The sequence below is a fragment of the Ostrinia furnacalis genome, unplaced genomic scaffold, assembly GCF_004193835.3.
Source record: "Ostrinia furnacalis isolate ACB-3 unplaced genomic scaffold, ASM419383v2 OfSCF7594, whole genome shotgun sequence".
NCBI lineage: Eukaryota > Metazoa > Arthropoda > Insecta > Lepidoptera > Crambidae > Ostrinia > Ostrinia furnacalis.
This window is the reverse complement of record NW_021137833.1, coordinates 184,633-199,578: the sequence shown is the minus strand read 5'-3', so window position 1 is coordinate 199,578 and position 14,946 is coordinate 184,633. Positions and strand designations below refer to the sequence as shown.

Genomic DNA, 14,946 nt, shown 5'->3' with positions numbered 1-14,946 from the left:
TCAAAAATGTCTCATGTCAAATTATATAACAGATACCAGTGATGAAGTATGCTTAATTTGAAAGTTGTAGCTGATAAAATAAAGATTTTATAGCCAATTATGTAAAAAACCGCGATCCGCCGATTGGTTTTTTGGCTTTTCCCAAAAAACAGAATTTTGGAGTTGTGCCCATTCATTATTAAGGGTGCGACATGTTTCGGTAATAATTATTTTCATTATACACCGCGTGCTGTGACCTGTCGTCCCTTTATTAACATTTAAATTTATATTACATTTACACAAGAGAAATGTGTGCCTCGATGAAATATCCACGGCGCCTTTATGTCGTCTGTGACATGTAAAATGTTGTTCTAATAGGCGAATTAAAATGTAGCGTTTATTCCGTGGATTGTAGAGTTGATTTTGGCGTAGGTTATTGTTTGAATAGAATTAAACCCTTTGTCTCAAGGCGTTAGTCGCGAGCGCTGTCGCTTGGCATTTGCAAAGGTTACGTATCACCCACCATTCCGATGTTTTCTTTCTGTTTCCTGACGATGAATTGCTAAAGAAGGGGTGTTGTATTGTAGTCGAATTAACCTTTTCTTCCGATGGTAAAGGGTCGAGTATTTTGGTCATTACTATGTTATAATACGTTATTTGCCATTTAATTGAATTATATCTACTTTACTTAATAAAGTGATTAGGACGTTTTTTCCTATCACTTTTTAAGCACGAGTTAACGTATGACAATTTGCATGCAACAAAGATATGACTGTACGACTACGAACCCTTCAACGAAGCGAGGCAGAATACTCTTAATAAATAGCGTAATTATGGTGATTACGTACACGTCAAAAGCAACCCATAAAACTATCAATGAACCAATAAATTGAAGAAAACGCTGGAACACGCGAGCCCGGGGCTTGGGAAAGCACAGAAACAAACAGATACGTTAAGGTTGAGGCCACACTACGAGTAATACGCTCAATTAATATTTCCGCTTTGGAAAATGCCACTTAGTTAAGTAAGTACACAGTGTAGTGTTCTGTCACTGTAATATGTTATCACTAGTAAAGATATTTTACTTTCAGCCTGTTGTGTCAGTTGTTGCATATCAGACTAACATTTTTATCACAAAATAGCACTTAGTTTGATGTGTCTTCGTCCGTACATCTTTGTCAAATCTTATTGAAATTACTAATTTCGGATTAAAGTGAAATATTTTCACTAATGAAACTAAACCTATATGTATAACTTTGTGATAAAGCACTTGTGTGTCCCCAGTTTTACCATAAGAACAAAATGGAGCTTATAAATGTGTGAATAAACGCATAAAAATAGTATTAATTGAACGCCTCCACGCATTGCGGCAAACAATTATTACGGAGGCGGCGATGATTGGCACGAAAAGGAAATTGGCAACGTAAGGCACTGGCTGGTAAGAAAATAATAGTTTTAATGCTCGAAATAAATAACGAAGCGAGGAAGAAGACAATGGTGTTGTAACAAGATCTCTTGTTAATTGTGGCGAATGCGGAGCGAGGGCCAGTGATCCGAGATTTATGGAGGCATTGAAATTACACCCTATTTGTTCTTTTCAAAACGCTCGGATTGTTGCTGTTTGCCTCTTATAAATGTGTAACGGAATGGAAATAAAGAACACGCTAGTTTTATCAGTTGCGAGAAGATTTGTGGTTTTTAATAGTGTTAGGTATTTTGGCGAATCTGAAAAGATTTTTGAACTGAAATAAGATTCTTACCTCTCATTTTTTGCTCATCAAGCAACTGCCGCTCCAAGTTGTCTTTCACCTCCCTTTCTCTGAGAACGTCCATTTTCAGTTCGGCTGTAACAGAAATATCCAATTTATTATCCAGAACATTAATTTACTACAAGCTTAACAAATCTAGTAAAGTATTGCAATAAAATCAAACATTACCATAAACATTGTCTAAGTTAAATGAATGGTTCATTGTGAACAAAGGTATTGTGTTTAACAGTGAGCTAACGCGGTAACGGGCGGGGGTCGATTAGAACATAAACACGGATTAACTCATTCGGAATCCCGGTACTATTGTGAAGGAGTCGAATTGAGAGATTTGCATAACTTTCAATTAGAGCCAACCTGACGGAAGCGATTGGGGCGGTATCCACGGTTACGAACTTCCGACTGTTTGCTACAAAGCTATCGTATCGGTGTCTTGGTTTGTTTGTGCCTTTAATTGCGTCTTTATTGGCAAAATAAGTGATTGTCTAAATTTACGTACAAAAAAAGGTTGGAAACTTAAATAAGCTCTACTACTGAAAAATTACGCTCAATAAAAGCAGAAAAAAATCACTCTCCCTTATACTTAAATGTGAAACAAGAAATTATTCTCATTTGAGTCTATTTTATTTTATTTTATTTCAGGATAGTCGTATTATAAAGCCATTTTCCACAAAGCTTATAAAATCACTTAGGTACTGTTAAAATGTATGTATTGGTTTATAAAGAATAAAGTACCACGACTACAGTTGTCCTAAAATTATTCCAGATGATAATGTTTCATTTTTTTTTAATTTACGAGTATAAATGATGTTAAAGTAAGTAAATGAGAAAGATTTCCTTTCAGTCATCTATCCTTTCAAACCAGTATTAAAATCAGAACTAGCTCGTGTAACCTACGCAAAGCCGAACATCGAATTAACTCGTAACTTTCAATCAAGGTCTAATCTCGATCGGGTCTATCAATACCCCATACGTAGAAGGCATTACGAGTAGAATTTGAATAGAAAGAGGTCACGGTTTAATTTGGTCCCTCGTTCTATTAGGTGCCTAAGTAGTCGATCTAATGGACCGTAAGGGATCACTGATTAAGTTGCTTTGGGCCGAAATGCATTGTTCTGATTGCGTGTTGAGCCTTTGTTTTGCTAGTTAAAGGTGACGTATGCTCATTTAAACGCTGCACTAAAGCTTAAATCAGCATTTAAATCTCTTTAAGCAGAAGGCGTTTTTAGCGTGCGTCAGAGCTAGAGTCTTGTGCTTCGATTTATGCTGTAACTAGTTTTTATTTTTCAAATAGGAATTCTTGAAGTGATATAAAAACAATCCAATTAACCATTAAATCATCCAATAAATTAAATTATGAAGTACAAAACACTGAACTTGAGCAAACAACCATAATCTCAAGAAAAACAAGAACGACTGTAACCATCCGAATGGTTATTGAATCATTAATTAAATAGTGCATCGGTATAAGATGTAATGCGATATCGATGCTAGATTGGATCGATATTGCTGGCCCGCAACTAGCTTGTTCGGTACAACGAGAGTTGTGCCGTTTAATAATTCCGTTAGCGATTCAATTATTTCAACAGGTTCGCTGTGCGGGCGCAATCTCAGACAACAGAGCACGTAATCAAACGTTGTATTAAATGACTGCCGACTGTTAGGATCGTCACTATCATTAGGTGCAAATAGCAGTTTTTTTTCTATCATACTTTTCCATCATGGAAACTTTTTATAACGGCAAATGGTAAATATGTGCAATATGTGTCTAATTCATCTTAACTTTAAGAATTGACACATTAGAAATTTACTTTGTTTCCTGAACGTCACTACGAGTAAGTTTTCAAGTAGAGGCCATTAAGATGATTTTAATTAAATTATTTATGATGAGATCTCCGGATGATGTTATGATTCCTAATATAGATAGGCCAAGTAAGGATCTCAGTATTATCTATCATTCTTAGTACAAAGTGGTTACGAATACATTAACTGTCAGTTAATTTTTATAATGACTTCATGTAGTTAATCAACATTATCGGCCTCCGTAACAGTGCTAAAATTATTCCCTCTGCAGTACATTTTCAATTGCTATTCGTTAAGATTGAATCTTAAACTACACATATTTAGGGAATACAGGGTATCTACCTGCGCACAATGTTATCAAATGCCAATTAACAGTAAAAGCGTCAATACAAACTATGTGCGATACTATCTGATATGAGCGTACAAGCAGGAGCCGGGCTGCTCATGTCGGTATCACCGCTCCGAAATCTGCAGATACCAGAGACAAGTTAACTTGCGCACGCTCATAATAAGGGATAAAGGTATGAGTATCGTACGCCGTATCTCTCGTTCACATCTTGTAAATTGAAACGTTCACATTTCTTTATTTATCGACTTCTTTTGTTTTTCGATTCGGCCTTTGTTGCACGGTTTATTTGTATGCTTAAACTTGGACAAGTAGTGTAGATACTTCGTCAATAGATGGCACTTATAGTCACAGTATTTAATGATGATACAAAGTAACAAATCAGAACTGAGTACTATAATTATAATCTCTGTTTCACTGCCCGATTAGCGCGATAAGTTGCAATCAGAATTTTATTACCGATTTTTATAATGGAAAAAAGAGTCAATCTTAGAGCCGGCTCGGATGCGAGATTAATTTCGAATCAATCCTGGGTGTATGGTGTAATTTAGAGGGCTTTTAGTTAAGAGTGGTTTCGCACATAAGACGTAAATTGCCTCGGCGGAGGGATGGCCATTAAGGTCCGCGTTGGTATGCGGCGTATCTGAACATCTCGCGATTTGCGAGTGGAGGTGCCTAACAAAAGGTGCTCCCGGTGGTCCCTGCGTACTTAGTAACCTTAGTATCTTTGTATTGTTTTATGGTAATGATATACGTACTAGCTACTACCTTCACATGCCTGTGACGGCTTTGTACGTAACAAAGAACTCAGCAGCTGATTTAATTCGATTTCTCAATCTGAAGTTAAATAAGACAAAATGTTATTTTCGAACTGATTCCAAAGAAGAAGTTTCTTTAATTCCTACTTAATTGCTCTTCAATATGTATGCGTTGATGATATTCTAATTCTAACCACTGTTACATTATAATTTGATTTAATTGGTAACTTCCGTGAAACCGAGATATTATTATGTAGGTATAACATTTAATTTAAAATAAATTGCACTAATTTAGATGATCAGACCTTACATCCCATTTTAAAAACCGAAAGGAAGGTTGCGCCAAACATAATTTAAATTAGAAACACATAAATCATCAAAACTTTAAACTAAGTAGACGTATACAGAAAACAAAATCGATCCAATGTGAAACGTTTATCGATAAAAACAAGAGAAAATCGAGACTGTAAAGCGGAACAGCCGATTATTAAATCGATCTTTATATCGGATCAATCAAATTCAAAACCTGATCGAGTTGCGTCCGAGGAAAAAATTATTACTTTATAAATAAAATAACAATAAAAACGATGCGCTCGGTTCAAGGGAATATATAATTATGGACAATTATTATGATACCGAAGCTGAATGGCCGATAGATGATTGAAAGGATCGAGACCCATAAACAAAAGGATCAATTTCGGTTACGCAATTTAATAACGTCAAGTAATTAGCCGATATTATGATCGACTCCAAACACATTATTAACATGTTTTGTGATACGAAAAAGTAATTTCATATCATACATTTATTATTATTCTTCAGATGGCAGTCAAATGCAATTGCGAAGGGTAGCAGAAAATTCTATTTCTCTTCAATTCCGTGCACTCAGCAAAAACAACAATAATATTTAAAATTTCAGACGTGGCGCCCTTTGAGAGTTGTCCAATGAGATCATCTCCCACTTGCATTTAAATTGAAAGCGATTACGGCACCGAAAATACGATTCCTGTCATTTAATACGGTAACATTGCAAAGTTTCGTAATATTAGAGTGTTAACAAACTTGCAAGTTGTAACGAGAACCGCGGATAGAATAGAGGGAGGTTTAATTTCAATAAAACATAAGTCATAGGGTAAGCGAATTAAGACATATTTTCACGGCCCCCGCCACAGCGAAGACTAAGTTGAGCTTGCAGTTAAAATAACAATTAAAGTCTTCCTAAAATTTACGACTCAAAAGTGGCAGAATAATTTGAAAGAGCTGTGTGGTGAAATGGGTCTTGCCGGGGGAACCGAGGCGCGCATTCGCTTCGTCCCGCGAACTGCCTTCAGTCGTTTTGAATTCAAATGGAAACGGGAAGTCTTTGGCTTTTAGCTGAAATTTTAATGGTCATAATTTAAAGAGATATTACTAAGGAATATTGTTGATTTAAGCACCTTTACAGGTTTAAGGTGGCGGGATTTGATTTATCAGGGGCATTCGCTAATATCAGGAATGTTTGTTGAGAAAATGTTCCAATGGAGTTCTCATTTTGATACTTATTGCATTACCGTGCTTTAAAGAGAATCTAATACATTAACGAAATTCACGATGCCTTTAAAAAGTAAATTCAAAGTAACGATAATGGTCGTCACGGCTCCGGCGCGGAAAAACGAATTTTCTTCCCTATGCCTTTTTAAACATACAAACCGTCAGCAATTTTATTTTATTGTTATTAGATTTTTCCGGATTATGTCACACAGCGATGTCGCTGCGGAGGATTATTCCCGCAGTCTCTGCGCTAATAATCATAAGAATTGCTTCCCTTTATTATGTGTGAAATTTAGAACATAAACTTCGCACTCAATTTTCCCTGCTTTGGGATTCTCATACTTTTTTCAGACGGCTTACGGTCACATTTAGACGAGCAGTACGTTGAACATTTTTGTGGAAATACACATTTTCTAGTGTTACGCATTTTAGTCGACTCCAACCTTTCCTCGTAAGTATACGTGTAGCAAATAACTTTATGAATATATTATACAGGATTTGCATCACGAATGCCGGTAGCATTTTCGTTTTGACGTGTGTCGTAAAATCTCTTATTATCTGTGTTTCAATATGAGAGGAGCAGTAATGAAGATGTCTTCGCAAAATGGATTAAAAAGTAGTGCCGTATCGAGCGTGCAGCGTCGGAATAACTCGCGGTGTTATCGCCGCACGCGCACCCAATCTGCGATCGAAACACACTGGATAAGATTATCCAGTAGCCCTGTATTATTTTAATGAGACTACACAAGTCCCCGAGATTCGATACGATACGAGAAAGCTTAGGTAACGAACAGAATAAAAGTATACGGGTCAAGAGAGATATCAAGCGGCCGCGGCGAGATGACGCGCTCAGCCATGAGCGTTCGCCTATAGAGGGGGACTTTTAAATTAGCCACCGAACACGATAAAGCCGTGTACATCTACATACCAGCTGACGGCAGATCGGCCGATACCATTATGTCTCTGGTAAGGCACCGATTAAAAATATCCATTTATAAGAGGACAACATCTGTCGGTATTTAAATAAGATATAAACGCGAGTCCGCGGACGTTTTGTTTCGTGCAACATTTTTCTCCCCGTGATGCTCCCCTCGCCGGATATATTGGTATTAAAAATGTAAGGGAGATTTATGCGAATGGCTCTAAGCTTTCATTAGTTGCTTCTTACGCGGTGTTTCTGCGGTCGCCGCACCCTGACCGGTAATTTTTCATTTTTTCTACAAACTTCCCGATGTTTTTGCCGCGCACCTAAATTTAACTGCATATAAAGAATATTAATGCTGCTCGGGAGTCGAAAGCAGGTGCACGCTATGACTTATTTTATTTCATTGCTAGCATTAGGCTAAGAGAAACCACCAAATATACATTTTGCTTTTTAATGAAAATATAAGGACGTCGTAAACTAAGCGGTAGAGCAATCAAGGTGAAACTTTACATGATTAAACTTTACATGATTAAACTTTTGAATAAGTTAGGTTCGTCCAATAACTTGACTCAGACTCTGCCTCGTGTTTTACAATTTACTACCTTATTATTAGTTAGTTATTTGTTATTGAACTAGTTTTTATTCTTGAAAAACAAGGCTGTACCACAGTAGATAAATCAAAACAGTACGGAAGCTTCATACAAATGCTCGAAATCAGACTCACGCACACAGACGCACGCTTTACACGAGCTCTAAGCGAACCTCGCAGTCCATCCGTCGCGGGTGTCGCGCGCGTTGCGTTTTTAATAATAACACTGCGTTACAAATGGAAAAGAAAATTAAGTACCCGCTTTGAAATGTCGCGTTTTCTTATTCATTCCTATCGTTTAGTAAGAATACATGGATATTTTCTTCCCATCACGTCTCATTTTTTTCCGTGAGGATGTTCCAAATTATGCTTAAAACTGAAAGAATCAAACATAATTTAAAGAAATCTAATAAAATATACCAGACTTTTATACATCAATCGAGTTAATTTTTTATCATTTAGGTATAAAAAATATAAGAAAAATAAATTCATACAATTTAAACCAAAAATACCTTTAAATTTTTACTTTGTCTTTTGTGTTTTGAAAAATCTTCTCGTTTTAGATGCCAACAGTAATCGCCTAGCATAGTTGTGTACCAACGGCCTTGAAATCGTTCTTAAAGCTTCTTTACATCTTGGTGGAACTTCTCTCACCCTGCTCATCACTGACAGCACCAAGATTAGATTGAAAGAAAGAAGTGGGAATGAAGAAAGTGAATTTTTAACCTCATTCTACAACCCAACTTTTCGTATGCTTTTAACATGTTGTTAACTAGCTGTTCAGCATTTTCGGCTCTATGGTTTCCNCACTGCGTTACAAATGGAAAAGAAAATTAAGTACCCGCTTTGAAATGTCGCGTTTTCTTATTCATTCCTATCGTTTAGTAAGAATACATGGATATTTTCTTCCCATCACGTCTCATTTTTTTCCGTAAGGATGTGCCAAATTATGCTTAAAACTGAAAGAATCAAACATAATTTAAAGAAATCTAATAAAATATACCAGACTTTTATACATCAATCGAGTTAATTTTTTATCATTTAGGTATAAAAAATATAAGAAAAATAAATTCATACAATTTAAACCAAAAATACCTTTAAATTTTTACTTTGTCTTTTGTGTTTTGAAAAATCTTCTCGTTTTAGATGCCAACAGTAATCGCCTAGCATAGTTGTGTACCAACGGCCTTGAAATCGTTCTTAAAGCTTCTTTACATCTTGGTGGAACTTCTCTCACCCTGCTCATCACTGACAGCACCAAGATTAGATTGAAAGAAAGAAGTGGGAATGAAGAAAGTGAATTTTTAACCTCATTCTACAACCCAACTTTTCGTATGCTTTTAACATGTTGTTAACTAGCTGTTCAGCATTTTCGGCTCTATGGTTTCCTAAAAACTCTTTTACAACTGCTTTCAGTGATGACCAGGCATCAAGTTCCTTGTAAGTAAGCTTTTGTCAAAATTTAGGTATTTCATTAATGTGCGTATTTGTGGTCCCATGAATGTCCCTTCTTTGAGTTTTGCGTCAACGTCACGAGACGTTTTTTTCAAAGTTAAGTGACGCAAAACTCAAAGAAGAGTTTTGCGTCACTTAACTTTGAAAAAAACGTCTTCAAATATATAAATCCATCTCCCTCTTTATTCTTAGCCTTAAAATTTTCTTTCAACAGACCAAGTATTATGTGGAGTGGTGTTTACCACAAACAAAACTTATTTGGTGCATTTTTGCAGTTGCGACGGCCACTTACTTCAGTAGTCATGATGGATTTTCAAATAAATATGCTCAGAGATATCGAGGTTATCGAATGGAAACGATTTTATATGAAATAAAACAATGAAAAAGTATAATATCATCGAAAACCTCAACTGTTCTTATACGCCTAAAGTGAGGGTAGTTAAAATAATGATTGACTTGTACCTCGAGAACTAGACGTGATGGATACCACATATATTTGGAACTTTTTATCTATGACTAATTACCTATTCATTCCAGCTATCAGTTTAACGGGTACCAAAATCGTGTAACGCAGTGTAATTTTTAGGCATCCACTGTCCGCTGTATTGTTAAAAACATGCCACGAATGTATTGCGTAGTATACGGCTACTTTAACTCGGCATCTTCAAGACCAGAACTTACATTTTTTAAACTTCCTAATAATTCTGAATGGTAATAATGATTAAATATTACTTTTTAAATAAAATGCTTACATCTGATATGGTAATAGTTATTTTTAAATTACGTAATTACGCTTCTTAACAATTTGTGTGTTCTATTTGATAAAGTAATTTGCTCAGCGCGCTTTTGTACTAAGTGATGAATTGTACCTAATTTAATATTTTTTTAACTACTTAGTCAAATAATTTATTAAATTACGTATTTGATAATTAAATAACCTAAATAAACGTTTTAATAAATAAGTAAGTAAAAACCTTATTAAATATATAAAGATTAAGAGTGACAACCCTAACACTCAGTTGAAGTGTAGGTATTTAACTCGACGAAAGGGCTTAGTTTCCGTACTGCTTTAGCTCATATATTTACTGTGGCTGTACGTACATATTTTCAAAGTATTATAAAGTGGTAGTGACAGCATAAAAATATGCAAAGAAAGCGACACGCTCCCTACACCCATAAACACGTATATGAACCAACACGTAATTCTCGCTTGTAATTCCGTATGTAAATTACAACTAGAACAAGGGTTAACCCCATAGAGACAAAATCTCTACCAACTTAACCTGAGCCTTGAAGACTAAGATACAACGCATAGAAAGAGACCATATTAAAATGGTGGCATTAAACACCCCTAAAACATCAGTTTATACCAATTTTAAATATTAAAACCTCTATAAAGCAGATGCGGAAACATCCTTGTAATATACGAAAGCACATCATAACCGTCTTTGGGAAATCTATGGTAAATTTTCACACAAAATTACACATTTCACGAGTAGGTACATTAAAAATAATAAGCTGGGATGTGTCTGTCTTCATAGTTCGAAAAGGCTTGGATTTCGAAAATTAAGACTCTACATTCAAAAATATCTATAACTATAGACTTTTTGACAATACATGAAAATTAATGCTAATGAAGTTACTCGTATGTACAGTCGCGGAATGAAAAGGTTCGTCACCTTAGTGTCGGTTTTCGCTTGCACTAGGTACTGTAAGAGTCAAACCTGCCAACATACCAGTGCAAGAAACAGTGCTGCTAACATTTAAATAAATGTGACGTTTGCTAACGAAGAAGGTTTAGCTTATTTTTTTTCTGTCCCAGTCCCATCGCATCAGTAGTGCAATGTTACAAAATGTATTTTTTTTATTTAATAGAAATAATAATGGCAGGTTGAACCAACAAGAAGGTTTTAGTTTTTCAATCATAAAAATTTTCTTGACAAGATAAATGTCAAACAACTTTAATCTGAATAATTTTGAACTTTACTGACTAACAGTTAAATATTATTTTGTCTATCTCGAGATTATTCTGTAACATAGTTTCAACAGGTAATATGTGCTCGCGATTCGTTGAAGGAATCAATTTGAAAACTGACGAACCTTTTCATTCCGCGACTGTACAAACGTAACCTATGTTTTAGTTTTATACGTCTTATTATAGAAATGAAAGAGACAAGCCTAAGCTGAATACTAAACGCTCTTTACATGTACATGATATGACAACCTGACAATAAAAGGTTAATAAGGTCTACTATGTGCAGCTGTTTATCTGTATTCTAGTCTTCAGTCGTTGCTACGAGTACAGTCAGAGTCAAATAGTTCGTGACACCCAAAGTGACCAATAAGTTGATATCACAACCTTATTCCAACTGTAACAAAGACGTGTTGCGAACTTATTGGCTACTTTGGGTGTCACGAAGTTTTTGACGCTGACTGTACGAGTATAAGCGCATTCGACACTACATAAAGACGCACTCCTCCTCTCTTACTTACAATTGGGCGCGTGTCATATTAAATTATTTCGGCTAAGTAATTCCGAGCGGTTAATTATTGTGCACAACCTGGGAGGCGAGTTGAGAATGTAATTATTATTAAACTTTACGATTGTATCACTTTACCCCTTTACTTTCCCGCGACGCCCCCAAAGGACGCAAACGCAGTGAACTTACACCCCGTCTCAAACTTTGGATCGTTAGCTTAAAGTTCAAAATCAAATGCAGAACTTGGTGTTGTATTTGCCCGCGCGGCGATACCGGAGTTACATTAGATCCTGGGATCCTGAGGGAGTTTCTTGGTTTGTTGCGGTACAGGATTCATATTTGAGCTACTGTTTGTGAATTATGCGTCTATAAGTTGTCTCTCAATGGGGTTACGGGCTAAAGAAGTGACTAAGAAACATTATGGCGTCATGGTTTGGAAATAAGATATTTTGAAATCAATTTACATTTAGTAACTTGAACCTACTTTAAAATTAGAGTCAAATAAAAAGTAATAATTGGTCAGAGCATTGTAAAAGTTCAACTTGTAAGTAAAACAAGTTTAAACGTCAGATGCCTATCTATCGCTAACTAGCTAGAAGTATTTTAAAAACAACACATCGGCTCATTTGCTAGATATTCAAAGCAAAACCAAACGGATTACAAAGTTCGCGCATGAGTGACTTGATGAATTCAATAGTTGATGCAGCCCCGGGCTAGAGCCGTAAATACTTAGGACCCCTTCGTTACTTAAGAAAATAGGATTAACATTTCATAGTTTATATAGAGAGCGTGTCAGTCTCTCTGTGGGTAACTAAGGCAGTTATCTATCAAAATAGCCGAGCTTAGTTTGTGTGCTGCTAAAGTCAAAATTAAACATTGAAGTATTTTAACATTTATTGCCCTTTTTACCTTCCGAACATGTTTTTGGTTTTCAAAAAGTGTTTTAAAACTGTAGTTAAGTTTTTCTTTTTAAAATAAATACTCCACAGAAATACTGAAATATTTGAAGCTACACCAATATCTCGAAAGTAGGTATTTATACTATCATCATCATCATCATCATCAACAGCCCTTTACAGTCCACTGCTGGACTATGAGCCTCCTCCACTATGGTGGATAGTATAAATATATATATATATATTTATACTATCACTGTGTTAAATTTTCGAAATCTAGAATGATAAATATCGTAAAAAGTAAGAAACATAGCTTGATATGAAAAAGTTCGCTCCAATATATATTAGAATGCATTGTTGCTTTTTGCGTTTTGTGTCCATACAGCAACAACATTAGCAATTATTTAAATGGAAGAACTAAAATTTAATATTTCCATTGTTAAATATTTGGGCATAACGCCTCGGGACGAACGCACGCAAAGTTTTCCCCCAAGAAAATAGGGATAATGATTTATCCCCGTATAGACACGGAAGAAGCATTTCCCATTACAATAACAATAACTGAATATACCTTAATACTTACACGTTGTGGAAAAATATTCTGCGAAATAAGGCTGTGTATTAAGGCACAATAAAAATGTATCATATGCCAAGAAAAGTACGTGTGTCATATTGATACATAAAAAGACATAGCAAGTTATTCATAATATGTCAATGTTTCATGTTTTGTCGTTGATTCTTTAAATCTATGCTAGTATTAATTGCCCCTTCGAATAAAAACAACTACATAGGTTACTTATCATCCATATAGTTTGGATATGAATATGCAGGTTGTGCATCGCGAACGTGTATTCCAAAGAAACTACTTCTTTTATGTAATTAGATTACTGTGGCGTTATTATTCAACACCCATCCTGACCACCGGCCCGTGAAACCTAGCATTTTCAATGTTCAAAGTTTACACCGCTAGATGTCGCGCGTGTGGTCGAGTCGCGTGCGCAGTAACCGGAGCGACACGCGCAAGTAATCCAATATGGCCGATGTCTCTCACGTATCGGTACATAGCTGGAATGGCATTTTAATATGCAGCCGTTAATGTCACTTATTGTTTACTTAGTTCAATGAGCGAATGCTAGGAAACCGCAGAACTTTCGCACGAATAAGCCGCCTCTTTTGCGGGACACGCTTTTTGACACTAAGCACTGGTAATACAAGCAGGCTATCGAGCAAGAAGAGCCAAGTTTTTCATTTATCCCACTCTCAAGACCTTATGGCATCTCCATAGAGCTCAATTTTCGTTAATCCCATTTCAACTAGTCCTAGAACATTATTATTTTACACAACAATTTCTAGGGCGTTCGATCAGAAAACTCATAACTCAAGTGGACTCAAAGTAAACAAACAAAGATTGCTGTTGGTGATTTTTGTGCACCTCGGTCCGCACAATGGTGTGAAAGCTGGCGCGGCGCGGCAACAATGCGTCGTTGGCTCTATCGGCGCGCGCGCATCTTCGGTGGCTTGTTAGCCGCTGGGGGCGGTTATTTGTACTTCAACCCGCGCCACCCTATTGCGACCTCATAAAGGCCATATTACAACGAAAGTTAGCGAGAACCAGAATCGCGGTGGGAGCTAGCACTCGCCTCTTGAAGCTTCGTGATGGACAGGTACGCTGACAACTCCTATTGCAGGGAAATTCAAATAGATTTAGATGGTTGAGGGGTTCATGCTTTCCTACTATCTCACGTTTTTAGCGATTATTATCTTATGCTGTTATTCTAGCTACTAACACTTGAGTTATGAAGTATTCATAGCGTGAAATCAAATAAGATGTATTCTTATTGAAATAAGTAGAGTTAGAGGTAAGATAGCTTCCTCCGTGGTTGAGGATTCCGGGTGAAGCTGGTTTCCACCTTGGGTCTGATCATCACTTACCATCAGGTGAGATACAGGCCAAGAGCTTCCTCGTTGTGGATAAAAAAAACATTTTTATGACCAAAGACGGATCTGAGCTTTTAAAGTAGAGTAGCAAGAAAGCTATGCCAAAGAACGGAGCTTCACAATTAAAATCACTTTTACAAGAAATTTTACAACAGTAAATTGTAAAATGCAATTTAATTCCATTTGTTAACCTTTGATGGGCTATATATAACATTTTTCTGCAATATTTTAACCCAAACGAAAATTCAACGGCAGCACTTAGGTACTTGTTTATTTATAAATAGATCTCATATGTCGATGGCTCCTACGTATAAGGGCGAAACTGCCGCTTACGCCTTTTTCCAATTATTTAAGCAATGATTTCACTTTGCTCTAATCTATAACATCAGTAAGAAAAAAAAAATTTTTTTCCATTAGATACAAAATAAAATTTTAGGCAAATAGGCGTATGTGCAAAACTACGCCACGTATAAAGCCCAAT

The 14,946-nt window shown here is 36.1% G+C and overlaps 1 protein-coding gene across 9 annotated transcripts in view; it reads right to left on the bottom strand.

The window, feature by feature from the left end:
- dac (dachshund family transcription factor) overlaps positions 1-14,946 on the bottom strand; it is a 160,778-nt gene that overhangs the window by 35,418 nt on the left and 110,414 nt on the right. For all 9 annotated transcript variants that reach the window (XM_028322106.1, XM_028322099.1, XM_028322101.1 and 6 more), the window contains one exon: positions 1,740-1,823. In XM_028322106.1, coding sequence (XP_028177907.1) covers positions 1,740-1,823 — 84 coding nt within the window. The remainder of the gene's footprint in view (positions 1-1,739; positions 1,824-14,946) is intronic.